The sequence below is a fragment of the Apaloderma vittatum genome, unplaced genomic scaffold (genome assembly GCF_000703405.1).
Source record: "Apaloderma vittatum isolate BGI_N311 unplaced genomic scaffold, ASM70340v1 scaffold18109, whole genome shotgun sequence".
In the NCBI taxonomy this organism is placed as follows: domain Eukaryota; kingdom Metazoa; phylum Chordata; class Aves; order Trogoniformes; family Trogonidae; genus Apaloderma; species Apaloderma vittatum.
In genome coordinates, this window is record NW_009737514.1 from 204,071 (window position 1) to 225,004 (window position 20,934).

The window sequence follows — 20,934 nt, forward strand, 5'->3', positions numbered from 1 at the left end:
TCCAAGCTTAGAACATGTTTCTAGAAAAAATGAATGTTTCAGAAAGTTTGGAAACATAGCATTTCTGTAATGTATTTTCTGGAATCTGAATAGGCTGAGGAAGAAATACATGAACTAAAGCCAGGATTACGCCCGATGATTCAATTTTTGGTCTTTTCTATTCTCAGCTTCTCATTCAGAATAGAATTTTATTTGTAAATTAAAACAGGCATCCACTGGGGTAAATAAATAGCACTGAGGGATTAGTAATTTGCATCTCTGCATCTAATTGCATTAGATTTGCATCTCTGTCTTATCGATTTACTGAAATAGGTAATTTACACAGAAAATAGTGTCTTGACACAATACAAGGGATAAAGTATAAATGCATCTACTTGTAATCCCTCCAGGGCCATGGTGCAACTGTAGTGGTGTGTTTCAGAAGAAAGGCTCCAGTTTCATTTAGTCTTTAATTCTATTCTTGTAGCAGTCTTTATTCATCAGGCAGATGTATGAATGTGACCCCTTTTAGTTATCAGCAGAATATAAATGTATGGTTTATATTCTCAAGTATCCTATTTCGAGACCAGAATAATACTAGCTCAGAGTTTATACTTCAGAGTTTCTCTCATGTTTTACCTCAAAGTTACAAGTAAGCCAATCTCATGTTACAATAAACCAAGAGTAACCATCATTTATGTACCCTTTAGCGTGCTAGGAGGACCTAGAAAGATTACGAATAAAGATTTGAATTTCTAAGGTCTTCAACACCTTCAGTGGGAAACATCTGCCAGTGTAAGACAATGGCAGTGAATATCATTGAATATCAATGTAGTATCCATTTGTGTATGTATATATATAAAATATAGTAAATGTATTTTTAGGAAGGTTACATTTATGGGCAATACTGCCAGTACCACGTTTTTGCGTGATTACGTAGTGGACTTCAGGCTTTAGATTTTTTGGCAGCAGTATGCGAATAAGGATTTGCACTGGGATGCCAGTAATAAACATTCACCAGCAAGCACAAGAGATAAACTCTAGGCTCATTATATATTTGGGTACAGGCAGCAGCTGAGTTAGTGTGACATAGTAGCTTCCTTTTGGTCTCAAGACAAGGAATATCTATGACTGATTAATCATTTTTTTTAATTGTATTTGGGAAGGGCAGTTCACTGCAATTATTTTACATTGTGAGTGGAAACATCACATAAATTGTTCCTGTGAAATACAGCCCGTCTATGGTAAGGTTGGCATGAAACAAATCGTTCACACAGTGTGTGTTTTTAAGCTGGCATGACTTTGCCACATTCCAACAGTATCAGGACAGTTTTCTAAATGCTTTGTGTATAGGAGAGTAATTAAGTGTGTAGGAATAATATTTTTTGTAAAAGGTACAAAGAAGAATAGTGATTAGAAAGACTGAGAGAAGATTGGGGATTGTGAAATCTGCCCCTCTTGAATCATTGAATCATAGAATTATCAGGGTTGAAGGGACCTTAAAGATCATCCAGTTCCCACCCCCTGCCATGGGCAGGGACATCCCCCACTAGATCAGGCTGCCCAGAGCCCCATCCAGCCTGGCCTTAAAAACTCCCAGGGATGGGGCTGCCACCCCCTCTCTGGGCAACCTGTGCCAGGGTCTCCCCACCCTCGTGGGGAATAACTTCTTCCTATTGAGAGAAAGGGAAAATGAAATACTACCTGAATTTGTTAAGTAATGCAGCTTTCAGACTAGAGTAGTAAAGTAACATTTTATAATAATATAGACAAATTGGGACACAAATATTTTTAACTTTTATTCACTTTTTCCTGTGGATTTGTTTGGAGGGTTTTAGTAAATAATATTATAGAATCTATGAGCTGGTACTTGGCTGCCAAAAGCGGTAAGAAGCTCCTGTTTCTAACACGACAGAGTAAATACGTATGAAGAAGAGCTGCCTTACCTGGGAAGCTAAGTGCACAATGGATTAGAGTGATGTAATCCTCACTAAATCTCTTAATATGCAGTAACATCCTAGTTCCTGTATTTTAAACTATCATTTTACTGTCTATGCACTAATACCTGATGGAATACAGAGCCTGGATATTGACTTGATTAATTTCTGCCACTGAAAATGCTTGGGAGATGACCCTTGAATAGAACTTGGTACCATTGTCACCTTTGGAGCTGTCTGAAGAGCTTTGTATGAGGTTGTGGGGTTTAGGATTCCCCAAGCGAAGGCAGGAAATCAGGTTTTCCCCTTTGTCTCAGTAACTTGCTGGGGTTTTGCCCTGGGATGTAACTATGGTGCAACTTCTGCCTTCTTCCCATTTGTAAATCCCCCCAAATCCTGGGGGAATAAACAAGAGCACAGTAGATTGGAAACTTCTTGCTCGTGAGCAAGGGTACTAAAGCCATCTGTACTGGGAGGTGCTGCACTGTAAATCCAGGTTCTCAGTAATGGAATATCAGCTTTATACAGTGCTGGTGCTGGAAGTTTCTGAAAGTTTCACCCGCTTCTTGTGGCAGGAGAGAGCTATGCCCGTGATCAAGACCTTGCAACACTTAATTTTACATCAGAAGTGTAATTTTAACTAATTTGTTGTTAGGTTTTTTTTCTGCTGGAAACATTTAATCCATGAAGGATACCATAAGAAATTCCAACTAGTTGTGCAAATTCTTTTAAACTTATTCCATGTCTTTACTTTTAAGCTGACTGTAGTGCTGGCTACACAGTGGTTCCAGTTAGACCTAAAAGCTATTTTTAACAGAAGTGATTTAACATCCTTTACAATTTACTGAAAAGTCCTTCTGTTGTTATCCTGATCACTTCTTCGTAGATACCTGAGTATTTAAGAAATACAGTCAACTTTGTCATGTCATGTACAGCTGTAGGAAGAAGTATGTGAACCTTTGGGAATTTCATGGTGTTCTGCGTTAATTTGTCATAAAATGTGATCTAACCATCATCTAAGTCAAGAGTATTGACAAATATAATGTGCTTAAAATAAGAACACAAAACCAATTCCGATCCTCCATGTCTTTATTGAACACACTCATGCAACATTCAGAATACTAGTGGAAAAAATGAACCTTTAGAATCAATAACTGGTTGACTCCTCCTTGGTAGAAATAACCTCACCCAGGTGCTTCCTGTAGCTGTAGATCAGAGCTGCACATCCTCCAGGAAGGATTTTTACTTCATTCTTCCTGGCAGAACTGCTTTAGCTCTGTCATATTTGAATGTCTTGTGTATGTCTCTCTTCAAGTCATTCCACAGCATCTCTGTTGGGTTGAGGTCTGGACTCTGACTTGGCCACTCCAGAAGATGGATTTTGTTTTTCTGAAGCCATTGTTGTGGACTGCTCTGGTGTTTTGGGTCATTGTCCTGGTGTATCTCCCAATATCTACGTAGTTTCAGCTGACGTACAGGCATTCCCACATTATCCTGAAGAATTTTTTTATATGCTTGGGAATTCCTCAGGGACTGCAAGCTGCCCAAGCCCTCATGCAGCAAAGCAAGCCCAAGTCATGATGTTTCCTCCACCAAACTTTATGGCTGGGATGATGTTTTCATGATGATATGCAGTGCCCTTTTTACACCAGATGTCGTGCTGTGTGTTCTTTCCAAATAGTTTTAATCTTTGTCTCATCAGTCCCCAAAAGATTTTGCCAACACCACTGTGGAGTGCGTGCTCTTTCACAAACTTCAAGCCTGCAGCAATGTTCTTTGTAGTAAGCAGCAGTTTCCTTCGTGGTGTCCTACCATAAACACCCCACTTGTTCACTGTTTTATGTACTGTAGACTCATGAGCACAGGTGTTAGCCAGTTCCAATGACTTCAACTCTTTGGCTGTCACTCAGGGTTGTTTCTTTACCTCATTGATGAGTCTTCATTGGTTTTTGGTGTCATTTTGACACCACTTCTTGGTAGAGCAGCCACAGTCCCAAAATGTCTCCATGTGTAGATCGTTTGCCTCACTGTAGGCTGGTGAATTTCTAAGGTCATTGTATCACGTTGTATCACATAGTATCACTTTGTAACCATTTTCAGCTTTATGAAAATGAACAAATCTTGATCTTAGATCCTCTAGAAATTCTTTTTGGCGAGGCATGGCTCACATAAGTGTACATCTTGTGCGGAGCAAACTCTAAAATCTTGAGTATTTTTTATCAGTCAATGTAGCTCTAGTCCACATCTCCAAACTAATTTTCTTAACAAGACTCCAGGCTAACCTGACTCCGATTAGCTCTCCTGAGGTCAGCTGAAGGGTTCACTTACTTTATACACTATCATTTTAAATGTTGAATAAGAGTGTTCAATAAAGATATGGAGGATCAGAATTGATTTTGTGTTCTTATTTTAAGCACATTATATTTGTCAATACTCATGACTTAGATGATGGTTAGATCACATTTTATGACAAATTAATGCAGAACACCATGAAATTCCAAAAGGTTCACATACTTTTTCTTGCAGCTGTATGCTAGTGAGTAACTCGTGCATCATCACTAGTACGCTGGTATTTCCACTTGTGCTCTATAGATTTATTTATATAAAGTATACACAGAAAATTATTTTTGAAAAATATGAAAAAAATAGAAAAATACTTCAAGTTAAATATCTTGGAACCATTGGGAGCTGAATTGTTGGTATTCTAAAAATATTAATGACTTCACATAATTTTCCTCACAGCCCTGGATATTTTTAGAGCAATTATTTTCTCAAAATAACTATAGTGCTTCTGCAAAGGACCTAATCAAACAGTACGTTCTTCGTCATGGACCATAGGAGAAAACACTGATCCTTTTGACTGAAAGAGTCAGGAGAGGGTTTCTGCTTTTGATCTCCAAAATACTGTATCCCATCTGCTGCATGGCCAAATGAGTAGATGATTTTATTAGAGAAAAGGCACAAAAGCATGCAGCTTGTTCTTAAATATGCTGGTACAGAAGGCATTGTAGAATTAAAGATGAACTCTTGAGTGACTGTAATTTTTTGAGACTCCTCAGCTCCATGAAATTATTAGAGTTTGAACAAAAGTGTTAGAACTTTATCTTAAAATCCCATTTCTTAAAAAAAACCCAAACGCCTTTATTCTTTCATGCTAAAATTTAGTATTCTAGAGAAAAAAACCCATTTTTTCCATGAAGGAATTTATAGAATGTTTCAATGTTCTGCGGTTTATCCAGGTTTATCCAGATCTTACTGGAAATAATTCAATCTTTCCCCAGTTGTATTAATTACAATTTAAATATTTTTAATACCAAAAATCAGATGCAGCAGAAATAATCTTTTTGCACAAAAGTAGATTTAAAAAGTTCCATATTTTTCTAACAAAATATGATACTAGTGTTTTAGGTATCTGTGTTAATTTTATGTACAAATTCTTACAAGGCAGGGTGTCAAAATATAATTAGAATGATCTATGCAACAAATTAAATACACTCTAGTAGCATGGATTAAAAAAAATCTCTTTTGAAGTACTTTCATTAGAAATTAGGAGAGAAAGTTAGATTTGTATGAGATGAAATTGGAAAAAAAAAGTAAGAATGTTAGCTGCAAAGAATAGGAAAGCACCTACGGATGAAGGAACAAGCAAAGTGTCATCTAGAATTAATGTTTAATAATAAAAATAAAATGCGGTCCTCAGCTTCTGAAAACCGTTATATCTTTACTAAACATTCGTGAAGTTGTTACAGTTACATTATTCTTAAAACCTAATGAAAACTGCTGATGTTAGTAATTCCTTTTGATGTTTCACTCAGCTGGATGAATGCCTCTATGTCTTCAGCTCACTTTCATTTTCAGGTTTCTGTAGCAGCACAAGTTCTGAAGCATCTGTGGTCTTAAATACATCCATATTCCAGTGTGCACCTTCCTAGTGTCAACTGAGCACGTTGATAGGTCCTGTTTATCTGCTAACTTGAAAATTATGCTCACAATTAAGATCTCAATAGGTATATTTTCATCATAGAATCATCATCATAGAGCGGCCTGGGTTGGAAGGGACCTTAGAGATCATTTAATCCAACCTCCCTGTTCATTAAACCTCTTCCAGTTGTGAATTTTGGGGAAGGCTGAGGGAGAGTGCAATACAGTCTCTTAAAATAAGGAGAAATAATAATTTTTAGCTTGTTTTGTCTTTCAGATTAGTAGCAGAGGGTTGGGAAAAAAAAAGCAGGAATCTCCAAATCCAAAGAGTGTGTTGTTGTCTGGGAAGGTTAGAAGTATAAAGTTTCATGAGATTTCCAGTGCTCACAGTCTTGGCTAAATTGCCTAAATTACAAGAATTTTTTTCCTTCAGTGTTTCCTGTCTTTCTACTTCAGCTGACAGCTGCAAGCAATAGTCAAAGAACTGGTTAACGACAGAATTTTTTTTTAAACATTTTTTGATAAAAACGTCTGGTAACTGATTGTAAGTTGAGAATTGCTTTTGTAATACTATATGGAAGACACGCCTACCGTTTGTAATTAATGTGATCCTTCCAAACATACTCGACTCAACTCTGTTGAGTTGCGTTGCTTGTAAGTCAATGCACAGCCTCTAAAGTCTCACAGATTGTTCTGTACATTTAGTGTTGCATGATTCACAAATCCTGACAGCTTGAAGCATGTCAGTGCCTGTAAATAATCAATTTTGTGTGTGTTTATACAGATATGTGCACATATGTCTGCAAAACCAGGTGTTACATTCCCCTCCACCTGATAGACAGTATTCCAGAAGCACAAAAGTTTTGTGTGAAAGTGTAGTTGTTTCTACTTCAAATCAGTGTTCAATTTGTATTCAGCTGCTAAAATATAATTTTAAGAAAGATGTTGAAATAGTATTTTATTTAAGTTCATTTAGAAAATGAACAGAAAATAAACCTTTTGTTTAAAATGAACATGCATTGCCAAAGTGTTGTTTTAAATTGATTTGGTTATTTCTTTTCCCTTTTTTTCTTTTTTTTTTTTTTAAAGTGATCTAATTTCTTTTATTTGGTTTTGTTCTCAGTCCTGAATGCAGCTTGTATACTGGAAAGTAGCTTATCTTGCTGGATTTCTCATTGGAGCAAACAGCACTGCAACCTCCACATGTATTAGTGCTCTCTCGCTGCCATGTTAATTTAAGTGACAGAACTGAGCTCGCACTTGGCCTCGTGTCTCCACGTGGGAGCTTGGCAGTCGGGTTTCTCTGCTGGGTTTGCTCGAGCAGCCTCTCATTTCAGCCGAAGCCAGGGAGATGAGGAGGTCGTGGCTGGCTGCCGTGGCTCCAGCGAGCGGCGGAGCTGAGGAGGAAGCTTCTCTTTTGGGGAGACAGAGTGGAGAGGGGAGAGCGAGCCGCCGGGCTGGGCACCACACGTGCTCCGAGGTGTGCCAGCTTCTCCAGCCCCCTAAAGGGTCTTTGTGGTTTGAGGGGGGGATGCCTGTGCTTTGCTTTTCTAAATGTAAAAATTGTTCATATTTGCTGAGACGCTTTCTGCTTTGAAGCCAAAGAAGTGCCCCTGCTTTACCGCGCTGCTCCGGTGATGACTTGATTTCTGTTTTGAGATGAAAATTGAGGTTTAGTTCGAGTGTTCCAAAACCAGATACCACTCTCTCTCTCTTTCTTGTAGGCAGGGTGCTGCTGTGCCAGGCAAACCAGGAGGGATCTCCCGTGTACAGTGCCCCCAGTTCACTAGTATACACATCCACAAGTAAGCTAGTGTTACAGCTCTTTTGTTTTGTTTTGTTTTGTGACAAAAGCACGTGAATGTGAATTGAGCCCTCTAAAAATGTGAACTTTCCCAATAGCTCTTTAAGGTGAATGTACTGTTTCTGTAATGTCAACAGATAATGCAGTGGGTTTAGTTGCATCTTTATCCTTGAAGTGTATTTTATTTTTTTTACAAGAAAGAAAGAAAAAAAATACAACCTATATTGCAGTGTTCTAGAGAAACGGTGAATTTTTGCCTTTGGAATCCAGTACTGTTGTGCACTCTGCATTTTGTGTGAAAGATGAAGTGTTTCTTTTTTTGTCCTGGTCCCAACTGTGTTTTAATAAACAAAAAGTCTTCTGTCATGCCACCATTCGATTGTGTCAGGAAGCAAACAGATATGACGTCTCTTTTTTTACAAAATGAAAAGGACCATGTGCAAGTAGGTATTTGAATTGTAGAAAACTGCCCTAATAAAAATGGCAAAGGCAGGCTGAAGCGCTAGTTGCTGCCATCAGCCATTTTTTTGTACAAAACTTCAGAGGAGAAATGTATTCTCTAGAATCCTGATCCAGTTATTCTGAGCGTGATTTAAAGCATATTGGCCCATTCTGAAACGTAGCCAGAGAAAAGCCTCTAGCTGAAAGGAACAGTAATAATTGCTGCGTGCTGCATGAGGGCGACCAGCAGCATTGGTAGCAGTCCTTTGTAAAGAAAATATTTGACATTGTCTGATTTAACAACATTATCTCATATGTGAAGATTGTATTCAATCTGGAATGCAGTTCGACTATTTTAAAGCTTATCTAGGCCGCTAAAATAGTTGTTTTCTTTTATTAATTAAAACCAGGAATGAGGACAAAAGAGTTCCATGATGATCATCTCTACACTCATGGAACTCTCTTATGTCAAAGGCTGCAGATTGCTGCTTTTACAGTATAAATATGGGATCTACTCTCAAATCAGGAGTCTACAAATACATAGTGAACTAACGAGAAATACATGAAGAGTTTTAAATTGGGAATGAAATTACCAGTTAACTCTGCATTTGCTTCCAGGTGCTCCAGTAGTGTTTCATACCTTTCCTAAGCGGTGTGAGATTTTTTGAAACCTTGTAGTAGCACAGCAGTGAAGTACTGTTTTAATCAATCTTGCCTTTTGTACATTTTTAGCACGTTAGTCTTTTTTGACTGAAATACCAGTCTTTGACTGAAATTCCTTTCCTACAAAATTATCCAAACATTTAATCAATTTTGCTCTTAGGGAGCTTCATTTGGAGAAGACAGGACAGTGTTTTTATTTTTCTGGAAATTACTCTAAATAAAGCCTCTCTTAAGTTTACCTTGATGCTCTTATTATCTCACTGTGTTCTGTCCTAGGAAATTCGTTTCTGGGGTTGCTGTTTACATTGTACGGTATTTCTACTATTATTAAATCCCTGGACAGTTATCGTATAGCTAGCTAAGCTCATACTTCACTGTTTCCATAATGTCTCATGAGTCAGTCCCTTTGAAAAATCGTATTTTGCAGTGGTGCTTCTTGAATAATGATATCCTAACAAACACCTGTTTGTTTTCAATTACGCCAAATACATCAGTAAACAGGCTTTGCCTATCTGCCTCCCACTGGGCACTGGGTAATACACAGCTTCAAAGCAAAGATTGCTAGTAGCCCTTGCAGTAGAAATTATTACACATTTGTTGAATCTGTGTATCCGCAAGTCATGATTTTTCTTTTAATATGTATAGTGCTTCATATTGCTAGAAAGTAGTTTCCCCCACAGGGTCACAACTCCTAATAATACAAAATTACTACAATTGCTAATGATTGTAATTGGGGGGTTTTATTTCTCCTTATTTCAAAACTTGCGATGAAGATGTAAAATAGTATAACCTCTGTAGGACATTCTACTGAGAAGTGAATAGAAATGAAGCTTGAGTTTTGTCCTGTTTTCTTTCTTACATTATTTTTAACATCTTCTGTATTCTGGTTTTTATGCACATTTATAATATTGAATTAATAACTGAGAAGTCAACATTGACATAGGAGAAATACTTTTACTATGATCATTCCATGTAGACAACATTATTGCAGCGTTCCTCTTTGAATAATTTGTTAATTATTTATTCTGTTACTGCCAATATTGGAACTGTGTAATATTTTAGAACAGCTTGCAATGTAAGAATTAAGAAGTTTTAAATTTGTAATTGTTCTAACAGAAGAGTCAGCCCAGATTTTTAAAGCTGTCTGAGAGGTTTGGAGTTTGTTAAATGCTACTGGCATTTAGTAATCTTCAGATGATAATCCCCTATTTTAGGAATGTTGTCTTTAACTTGACTGTTCATTTATTGCTTCTTAGTTATTCTATAAGGAATGAAGAACTGGAACATGGTTGTAAAATATTTTTCATACTTTGGCTAGCTTTATTTCTCACTTTTTGACTTCTAATTGTAGTGGTCTCTAGTAGTCTCTGATGACTGAACATTTTTGCCCCGTTTTTTTTTTTTGCTAGCCAGAAAGAAGAGTACATTTCTTGGAGCTACTAAAAAATGTTTTATTTCCCCAGGATATATTTTATGTATCACATTGTACATTTCCCAGTACGGTGATTAGTTACACCTCTGAATATGTCAGGAGATGGAAACATGGCTCTGCTTCCTTCCATCACTTCTGGCCCTTTGCATAATACAGAAAGAAATGAGCTGTTGCTTCTGCAAGCAGTGGAACAAATCAGTAGCAATAGTCTCTCATGCCTCATCTGTTCTCCTGTGCTGAAGCAGAAGATGGGACCCGGATCAGTTTTTCATTTGCACACCTATTGCGGAAATCGATCATTTGTTACGTAGGAAGCATAGTTTCAGCATGCAGATGTGTTTCCAGCCCTTGGTGGGACAGATGCCTTGCCTCGCTGAGACAACCGAAGTAAGGAAGCCCGTGGCCTCAGCTTGACTGCTCTAGATTCCCGTTGGACTCGCATCTTGAGGATGGAACTAACACAACTGGTTGCACTTAAATTCTTCATCGTTATCATAGGGCAGAATCATAGAATCGTAGAATGGCCTAGGCTGGAAAGGACCTTAGAGGTCATCTAGTTCAACCTCCCTGTCGTGGGCAGGGATGCCACCTCTCGACTAGACCAGGCAACACATGGGGACTGAGCAGAAATCGAACCCGCGAATGTAGACAAGTATTGGAAGGAGGTACATCCAGAAGGTAACGGAGTGCAATAAAACCCAGCAAGTAAGTAGCATTCACTGGAAGCTTCCTGGAGGCCCAGGATATGTCTCACTTTGTACTGGTCGGAGCCCTGAACCCTGGGCACAGTGAAACTTGAAAAGATCAGTTTGGCCGTGTAGAACTGATGGACTCTTTTTGCCTCCACGTCTTTGTTCTAGTTGCTTCCTCAGAAATCTTTGAATCCTGAAGAAATCTGTGTCTACTGTTAAATAAGAAATGTATTAAGAAAAGTTTTGGAACTTTTCCAAAGTGAAGCCACTTGAGAATAGGATCCAGCAGAAGAGTAAGACCTGGCTGGACAAAAGGAAGATCCAAATAAGAAAAAAGTTCTGTCGCTGAATATCTGTAATGCTGTTCTATGAAGGCCAGTAGTGTAGCTGGGTATGTATGGCTAAAAAAGAGACAAAATACGAATCTAAACTTATGCGAGGAATTTTAAAGATTGCTTAGTGCCTGTTTTCTCCATTTTTCTATAAGGTAGAAGTGCCTGAAAATATGAAGGAAAGAGAAAGAAATGCAATCCAAACCATGGGAAAGCAGGAAGACATCAAATTGTAGAATCATAGAATAATTCAGGTTGGAAGGACTCGGTTACACCAGGGCTCCTTCAAGGATGGAGACTGCACGACCTTTCTGGGTCACCTGCTCCAATGCTTGAATGACCTATCAGGGAAAATCTCCCTTCTTTCAGCTGATGGTTCTTGTCTCTTGTCTTCCCAGTGTGCGTCTCTGTGAAGAGCCTGGCTCCGTTTTCTTGATAACCTCCCCTGACCTTTCGAGGCAGGGGATGGAAAAGGAGATGCACCTGCCAGGAGAAAACTTCTTGCTGCTCAGGAACAGCTCATTAATGTGCTCAGGCTCGTGGAATACTGTCGAGGAAGCCAGAAATTTATGATTGTGCCTACCCAGGTCCCATGGAAAACAGTGGGAGATGACAAGTTTTCCTGACCGTTTAAAGGCAGGGAAAGATCTTTCCCTTTCTAGAATTGGAACGTTGGTCTTTCTAACTTTTAGGCTTTGTTTTAGCTCCAAGTCAAAATAAAGATACCTGAGGTTATCAGATACGTAGCTACGAGCAGATTTTTCTGAGAATGCATTAAAAGGACATAAATAGCTAATGTGTACGGTAAAATAGGAAATTGCTACATGCCTCAGTGCAAAATGTTGCGCAGATGAATGCCTGTATTTCCCAGATGTTTTGCATGCTCATAGAAGAGAATTTTGCCTTGACTTCAATGAGTACATTTTAAACTGAAGGCAGTTTTGGCTTACATTTCCTAAATGTTGAAGTTGTTTCATCCTCCCTAAGCATGCTTATCAGCTCCGAAATATATATGCTCTTTTTCCATAAATTATCATTTTTTATTAAAAATAAATAAATCTCTCATGTTGCAAGAAAGTGATAGAATTAAAAAGAGAGAAAAAAATATGAAAATGCAGAAATTGTATACTAATTTATTTTATCATACTCAAGGGCAAGTGAGGTTAATGGCCCATTTTTTTAATCAATATATTGATTGCAATTTTGTAAGAAGTGGTGGTGGAATTCAGGAAAAATGATTGAGATGATTCAAAAGCTTATAAATCTGTCCCACACTGTTCATGTTCTTTAGTTGTAATTGTCTGATAAAACTTCCATCAGTTTCTGTAATTAACCTAATGGTCTAAATGAATTTCCAGATCACTGGTTATTCATTTCAATATCGAAAATGCCATTATACTGAGTTTAATTAATACAAAGTAAGTTTATAGTCCATTGTATCATTAGAGTCGAATTTTCCTGGTTTAGCTTTTCAATTATGAATTACTTTTTCTGCTGATATTGTTTGTCCCATTTATGGACGTAAGTGTTCATTCCCTATCCATTCTAAAATACTATAAACCCTTTATAATTAAAATATTTAAACCCTAATGCCCCTCAAATTCCCACTGTCAAAATATCAGTGTAGATATTTTTTGTATTTATCATTTCAACTATTTTTAAGCAGAATTCAGTCAGTGCCAAATTCCTAATCCCATTATATGACCTAGAACATCTTATTTGTCTTGATATTCCTTTCACAGAAGCACATATGACAGATAAGCACTCACCAGAGAATACTTTTGCTTTGCGTCGGATAGATATTAAAACAATAAACTATGTTGTCCTGGGATTTTAGCTTATGAGCAACCAAAAAACAACAAGGCAAAGATGAGATGTTTTTGAAAGGTGGGAAGGCAGTTCTTTCAGAAAATTCCCTGGAAACCTTTGGCTCTGTAATATTTTTGCCAAGAAATATTTTTAATGCTTCAGTTATTTTAAATCATACTGGGGAAAATACATTCTGTTACTTCAGAGCAGCTCCTAAATTAGCCTAATAATCCTACTGATCCAAAGTTATGTGTTACATGCTAGGAAAATCTATAAGCAGAAGCTTAAAGTATTAATTGCATGATATGGGAATTTTGGGTTTTATGTATTTTCTCTATTAAAAATTTATCAGCACTTACATATGACAGACACATGCACTATTTATACTTTTTTTTTTCCTGTGAGTGTTTTGTTATGATTTATAGGTGGAGGGTAGTTTAGGACTTTGTTGATATGCATAGAATAAATAAGGAAAATCAGAGTAATAAGTGTAAATACCACATTCAATAGTAGGATTTAGTCCATCTGAGGACTTGTGATACAGAAATGAAAATTAAATAAAGCCTGTTTATTCAAAATGTGTGTTGAATATCCTTACTTAGAAGTAGGTTACTTGGCTTAGGAATACTAGTAATCTACCTAAAAAATGCTGTATGAAACTATTTTCCTGTTTGTTGTTTCAGTGAAGACATTCCAGTTTTATTTTTCTGTGGCACTACTAACGGATTGAAGTAAGACTTTTGACATTTCTATTATATTCTGGGATATTTCCACTACCAAGAAGATTACATGGGGAAAATATAAATTTTCAAAAGGTGATTTAAAGTGTGCTTCCGAGCAGAATCGTTAATGGAAACATTCAATTTGGAAACCTCGATTCAGTTGACTTTGTCAGGTTTAATCTCTTGCACACATCTAATTACCTGAAAATGATATAGTAAAGATGATAGTCTTCCGGGAATATTATCCTGAGACTCCGAGCAACTGAAGTGTAGGTGCTCCTGGCATTTGGTTTATCATTTTCTGGGTTTTGTATGTAAGACGTGATTGACCATATTCGATCCAAATGGACGTATGCTTTATTGCAATGACAGCAGTGATCAGTTTGTTCTGATTTTATTGGAGTTTTTCTTAATTTATGTTTTGATTTTAGTGTTATTGGTAAGGCAGAGACTGTTTAGCAAGCTTGCCATTTTGAATTGGTGTATGGGTCAGGAACAGTTTAAACAATGAATACTCATATGGTATAAAATAACTTGCCTGTTGCAGTATTTCCAAGTTAAATGTGAAAAGGTTCCTGTAAACTAAATTTTGTATTGGTTTCTTTTCTCTTAAACTGAAATGGAATGGCAGGTCACTTCATTACAATTGAAATATATGTTAGTAGATTGGATTTACATATTTATGAGTTTATCTGCTTTTTTATTGCTTCATAGGAAGAAGGTAGAGTATTCTTGCAAAGGAGTCCTGTGATTAAGCCAACTTAACCTTTGTAGGACTGAGATTTGTGAATAAAACAGTGTAAAAATCCTGCCCAAAGGGAAATGCCCAGACATTTGAGTAGACCAATCACATGTATCATTTCCAGGCTACAAAAACCTAATTACTGAACATTTAGGAGTCAAACTACCTCTTAATGTGCTTCTTCAATTAATTAATTGCCTTTATAAATAAAGTAGCGAGAATCACCTGGTAGTAACCAAGGAATTATGTGAAAATTGCCCTTCCTTATTAAATATAGTGTTAAAATACAGAGGGTTTACTTGAAAGCTTAAATAAAGAATATATCCATTCTAAGTAGAATGAGATGTTTACTTAATTGCTTTCAATGATTTTTTTTTTCCCCCAATGTATAGAAGTATAAAAGTTTTAAAGATCATGTAGCACTTCTGGAGAAAAATATTGATGAGGTCTTTGGTTGAAATGTCTTTAGGAGGTTTTTTAAACACTGTTTCGGTCCATTGTGTCAGACCTTGCTGTGAAAAAGTTCCACAGAGCTCAACGCAGGATAACTCCACTGACTTCTAAGTTGGATAGTTATAAAGCTAATACAAAATTAACAAAATTGAGTAAAATTATATTCATATGTATTATGTTACAATATTGATTTAAGTATCAATATTTTAAAAGTTTTTAAACTGGGGTCTTTTGGTAGTACTGTGTGAAATTCTTGTTACAGCATTTTTTGTGATCTCTACACTGTATATTGTCCTTTTGTAACTATTTGCAGGATCCATAGATACCATCTATCAGTATTGTAAAGGGTGACTAATAAGTCACCAGTAAGATGCATTATAGTTGTCCAGAATCTGTAAATATGGGTTTCATTTCACTCCTGCAAATCCATTTTTCAATGCCTTTCTGCTTATACTCATCCTTCTTTCAGTGTGCTTAGTGATGGTGCAGAGAGGCTGAGCTAGGGTGCTTAAGAGTTGTGCAGAATTGTGTGCCACGAATGTTTTTCTTAACATCTACGCTAGCATAGTGGGATATGACTGGGAAGGTGTGCGTAACGTTTTTAATTGTGGAGAGTATCCTTGTCCTTGAGGTCAAATAATAAAAATTCGGTTTGGCTAAGGACAGTTGGGCACCTCCTGTGTCTTAGTGCTTTCCTGTTAGTGGCGATATGGCACTTGGTCACTGGCTGTACTCATGACTAAACAGTGAGTTAGCACAATAGGATTGTTTGGACTTAGTCCTCTCAGTACACTGCTAAATAGTGAGAATTATATTTAGTATTTTTGGCATCATGATCGTGATCTATTATATTAGTGTACGTGAGGTCCTTTGTGCAGAGTCCTAGATGCAAGTTTCTGATGTTTCCTTAGCTTTGCATTCTAGATGCTGTATTACTCTTGTTGTAGTAGATACGCACCCACCGTTGACCATACGTCTCAAGTCATTCTGTCTGTCGGATGTAAAGCTAATAATTTTGTGTTTTCCAGCTTAGCCTGTAGGATTTGGTTTCAGATAAAGACTTACTTTAGAGTCGCTCTTCTTGCATTGTGCAATGGTTGTTGTTAAATCACGGCTCTTAAAACCATGTAGTGTATGGCAAAATGCTTCAACATGCATTTCACAAATAGTAAGTACTTTGGAGGAAAGTAGCATTTTTAATATCTATATGACTCTGCAGGTGCAATTCTGTGTTTTGACAGTTTTTTCCATTATTCCTTGGATTATGTTAAGAGCTGTTTTTTTCCCCTCAGTCGCTTCCTGCCTAAATTGTTCCCAACCCAATAATGTTCTGACAGTGTTCTCTTTTACAGTTTAATGATTCTGTTGAGTTTGAGTAATCCTTGTGTCATCCAGACAGAACTTCTTGTCACCACATAATTGACTTCCTTAAACATTCAAATTCCTAATTTCTGTCAGCTCTTTATATTAGGGTTGCTCTTCGCCTCGTTTTCCGCAACCATGTCCTTTTTATTTTGTCTCAGAAGTAGCGAGACACGGGGGAATTTTTCCATTTGCTTGGAACTTGTAGATGTCCGACAACCAAGAACACAAGACAACTTATTGATCGTTGTGATCATCTATATTTAAAGACTCTTCTTTAAATTAAGATCAGATGTGGCTTCTCTGATCTCTGCTGTTTCTTTTCCTCTATGGCCTAGTTGCTTTGTTGTTTGTTTTCACCTACTGTGCTTTTTCTTCTTAGTCATTTCTTCTGTGAAAAGTCAGCTTTTCTTTGTACATCAACTCTTTGTGGTCTTTGTAATGTGAATTGTGCAGTTTTGTTACTGAGTACACCGTAAGTAATTTGACCACCAATTATAGCAAATTTTTTATTCCAAGTTGTAGATCCATGTAATTACATAGCTTTACCAAAAAAAAAAAAACAAACTCAATCATTCTGTCTGTTCTTTTTTTAATCTCTCCCCATCCTCTATTTTTTTGGTGTGTCTTGAGAGAAATCCTTGATGGGGTTCAAGTTGCTGCATATACAGTCCAGTAAAAGAAGAATGAGATGTATGGGAGTTTCTGATAATCACAGAGTCACCAAATGACTGAATCTCAGAATGGCTGAGGGTTGGAAGGAACCTCTGGAGGCCACCCTGTCCACCGCGCTGCTCAAGCAACTTAACCTTGAGGAGGCTGCCCATGACCACGTCCAAACGGCTTTTGGATATCTCCAGGGATATCCAGAGGCTCCACAGCCTCTCTGGGTACCTGTGCCAGTGCTGGGGCACCTTCAGTGTGCAAAAGTTTGGACAAAGAAGAGGAGACAGGCTTTGGCATCAAGATTTTGCTCTGAAGGATACAAATTCCTGGCGTAGAATGGAATCAATATACATAGAAATCAGTGGTGGCTTGTTTAGTGGTGTGCTGGGGAGATGAAACAAAGGAGGGCAGAGAAAAAGAATAATTCCATATACTTTAAAAAAAAAGTTATGAAGAAAAAGTATGAATTCAGTATATGCAAGTCATTGGTAAAATAGTAGACCAGTTAAAACTGCAAATAACTTAAGGTAAAGATAACCAAAGGAAAAGCTCTGTAGGAAGTGTCTTCCTACATATTAACAGAAGAATAAGGACATGAAATAGGAGATTGCTTTTTACTGGAATACTTTTTGTATGTTTTTTGAGTCCATTTGATTATTTTGATGATTTGATAAGGAAAAAATCTAAAAAAAATTGTTGTTTTTTTATACGTTCGAGGATGAAATAGTCGAAAACAGTGCCCTCTTTCTAGAACTATTTACGCAGTCTTTCTGGGTATATACTTTGCTATCAAATGTTGCACTAAATTTATGTAAACTTTGGTGCTAATTTCTATTTGACTGGAAACTTAATGCGGGAGTGTTGTGTAAAGGGATTCAATTACAGTGTGCAGTGTTTTGTAAGTAACTGTCTCACATAAAAAGTTAATTAATCAGAGCTGTGTCAATTTCCTTGTGCCATGTCAATTTGCAGCAAGGTAATTAATCACTAATCGCCCAGCGTGCAGCAAACTAAGGGACAATCCATAAGTCATTTATTGTTATTTTTCTCCGCAAATAAATGGCACGCAGAGCCATGAAGAAACACATCTTGCCTTTCATAATATTTTTATCGACAGTTTTGCATGTTGTAATAGACTGCAGCAACAAGCAGCTGTAGTTCAATGGAATATGAATATTAAAGAAACAAATGAGAGCAGATTTATAGGCCATTGCTTTTCTGTTATGTCAGTTTTGAGATTACACTGAGCAAATGAACAGTGAAAAATTACTCTTCCATGTGGAGAATGGTGATTAGACTTGTACATTAATTAGAGATTTTTGTTTTCCTTTTCAATGCATTTCAAATGAGAATGTCCTATAAGCAGCGGTTTGTCCAAAATATTCGTTTCCTAAACAAAAAATGTACTGGCATATATTTTTGTACAATAATAAGGAAGTCATTGTTCTGATATTAAGTATGTGTTTCAAAAAATAAGTGGATTGGGAATGAAAGAAATGGAAGTGACCGATTGTGGCTATCTTTGACATATATGGCAATTTTTCTTTCAATTCGGTTAATTCACAGCAAGATCCTGAGGATAATCATCTCACAAAAGTGCTAGGTGAAAAAGATGTATTTTCATCTTGCTGGTTTTAAGCATTGTGAACCTTCTAAAGATTTTTTTAACTTTTTTTCCTTTTTATCCTACCACATATATGTATTTATAACCTAAAAGACTTAAAAAATTTCTAGTTACAGAGCCTAAATTTTACTTTCACTGTATTTTAAACTGTGTACTTAAATGCAAAGATCTGCACACATCTTCTTTAGCACAATTTTGATAATCCTTTTATAAAAAAATAATACTACTTATTACTCTTATGGTGAAGTGGAAACACCCTGCACGGCATCCATCAGGATAAGGTCCTGATTCTGTTCCTGAAATCTCAGATAATATCATGCAGATTATTCTGCTTAGCCTTTCTCAGCGTGTTACTCATTATATCTCTTTGGTTTTAATTTATATTCCAGCACTTCTGAAGTGTTTCCTCAACAGGGATTCTCCTGAACTGTGGCAATAATGGAAATGTCTCTCCCTGCCTTTCTAACAGCTAAAGTGTGTTGCAGTAAATTAGCTATAAACTGATTCAAACCTGATGGAACATTAAAATTCTTCACCGTTAAACATCTGAAAACTTTTGGTGGCGGATGACCCACTAGTTTGTGCAAAGGAGGAGAGATGAGGAGCGATGAGAGGTAGGTGCCTTCATCCCTTTGGATGGGACACCTTTCCTGAGGCATATGGTGCACTCATTCAAATTCCAAGCGCAGCACAAATGCAAAGAATAATTGCCCATTAAAATGGCTGTATATTTTTATGGGTTTGATACAAAATCTGCCCCCTGTTGTTTTTTGCATCTGCTGCTCTTCCATCTATCCCAGAGCTTTAAAACTTTACTACACAGTGTATAACCCTTAAGTATTTTTTACCAGATTATATTCCTCCTTCTGGGAACTCCAGCTTTGCCGTTGTTCCTTCCGTCTTTGTTTTCCACGGCATATGTTGAGATGTGGAGCCTAGAAAGTGCACCTACCTGTCATGTTCATTGAATAAAAAATTAATACAGCCAACGCTTATGTTACATCTCTTGGGTGAAATTAAAATTTGATTAAACTTCATCTGTGAACATAAAGATTAAGTTCCCTTTCTTTTCCTCATGTTTGTATTTGGTGTTTATGTAAAATCATTACTTACCTGAATTTCACCAATATACTAACATGAATCCTGCTAATTCCAAAGGGCTTTTTATTTGCCTTTTAAAATTTCCTTTATTTATTTTGCTTTTTATTTTTTTGAGGTCTAAACTGAAGTTAGATGAAGGAGACACCCTAATAGTGTTTCCAGGTGTGAAAAAGAGGGAACTTTTTGGACAGTATTCATTCTAATAATATATCTGTATAAAAATATATCTTCCTCAATATAAAAATAGAACAAATAAGTTTAGAGAAGGAGTCCTACCAACATAATGTTCCTAAAAAAATTTAATTGAGGCTGTAGTACAAGATGATTTGTATGCTTTTATGTAATTACGTTGAGCAAAGCCAAGAACTTCCACAGCATATTGTTTTCACTCTTTTTTTAATTTGAAAAAGTAAAATTGCATTTCTGCTATCATTTGGTTTGGAGAGTTATTTCTTTGCAGTTGTGGCTTTCGGCAACAGGAGGAACTGAGTTTTTGTTGTTGTCATTGTAGTCTCATTCATATTTGAATAGCTGAATAAATAACTATAGAACTGATGGGTCCATTAGATGAGAATGTAAATTGTTTCTTTAATTATATATAGTATGTAGTCCTTAGAAGAAGTTTTGGGGTTTTTTGTGTTTTGTTTTTTTGTTTTTTAAATCTCATACCATCAATGTGTGGTTGGAGAAATCTGCCTTTTCTCTGTCACAGGTGGGAAGAATTCCAGTCATCAAATTGCTTTGATAAATTTAAGGTACTTTTGCTTAGAAGAGGACTCAGCTGCTTCCCTGCAGAGAGTCAAACACATTTTCAACCCCCTTCTAAATAGCATTTTCACTGACTGAGATTCAGCAGTTTGGCACTGAGGCCCTGAGGAGGGTTTACCTACAAACTGTAAGTTGTTAAAATCTTTACCCCTCCTGGCTAGTTTATTCCTTACCTTTGGGGCTGGTTAATAGCACTTAATGCTTTCTAATGGGAGAGCCCTTTTCATAAAATTGTTTTTATGAAGTCCATTCTTCAGTTGTGTTCTAATGGTGCCACTTCTGCTAGTTGTTTTGGGGTGAGGATATTAAAAAGTTGGTAGCAAAATAAATTCTGTGGTTGCCACATATTCCTAACCGTCTGATTTCTCAGCTGCGCGGAGGTATCGTGATTTTTTTCTGCTGAACTCAAATCTAGGGTCACATGGTCTTGTTGATCATTTTAACCTCTAATCTTGATCTTTAATAATATTATCTGGAAATAGAAGG

General features: G+C 36.8%; 1 protein-coding gene across 11 annotated transcripts in view; it reads left to right on the forward strand.

Annotated features, from left to right (window-relative positions):
• Positions 1-20,934, forward strand: part of RBFOX1 (RNA binding protein, fox-1 homolog (C. elegans) 1) — a 268,731-nt gene that overhangs the window by 199,062 nt on the left and 48,735 nt on the right. For 6 of the 11 annotated variants that reach the window (XM_009877365.1, XM_009877361.1, XM_009877360.1 and 3 more), the window contains exon 8: positions 7,562-7,642. The exons of the other annotated variants lie outside the window; for them this stretch is intronic. In XM_009877365.1, coding sequence (XP_009875667.1) covers positions 7,562-7,642 — 81 coding nt within the window. The remainder of the gene's footprint in view (positions 1-7,561; positions 7,643-20,934) is intronic. 11 annotated transcript variants of the gene reach the window in all.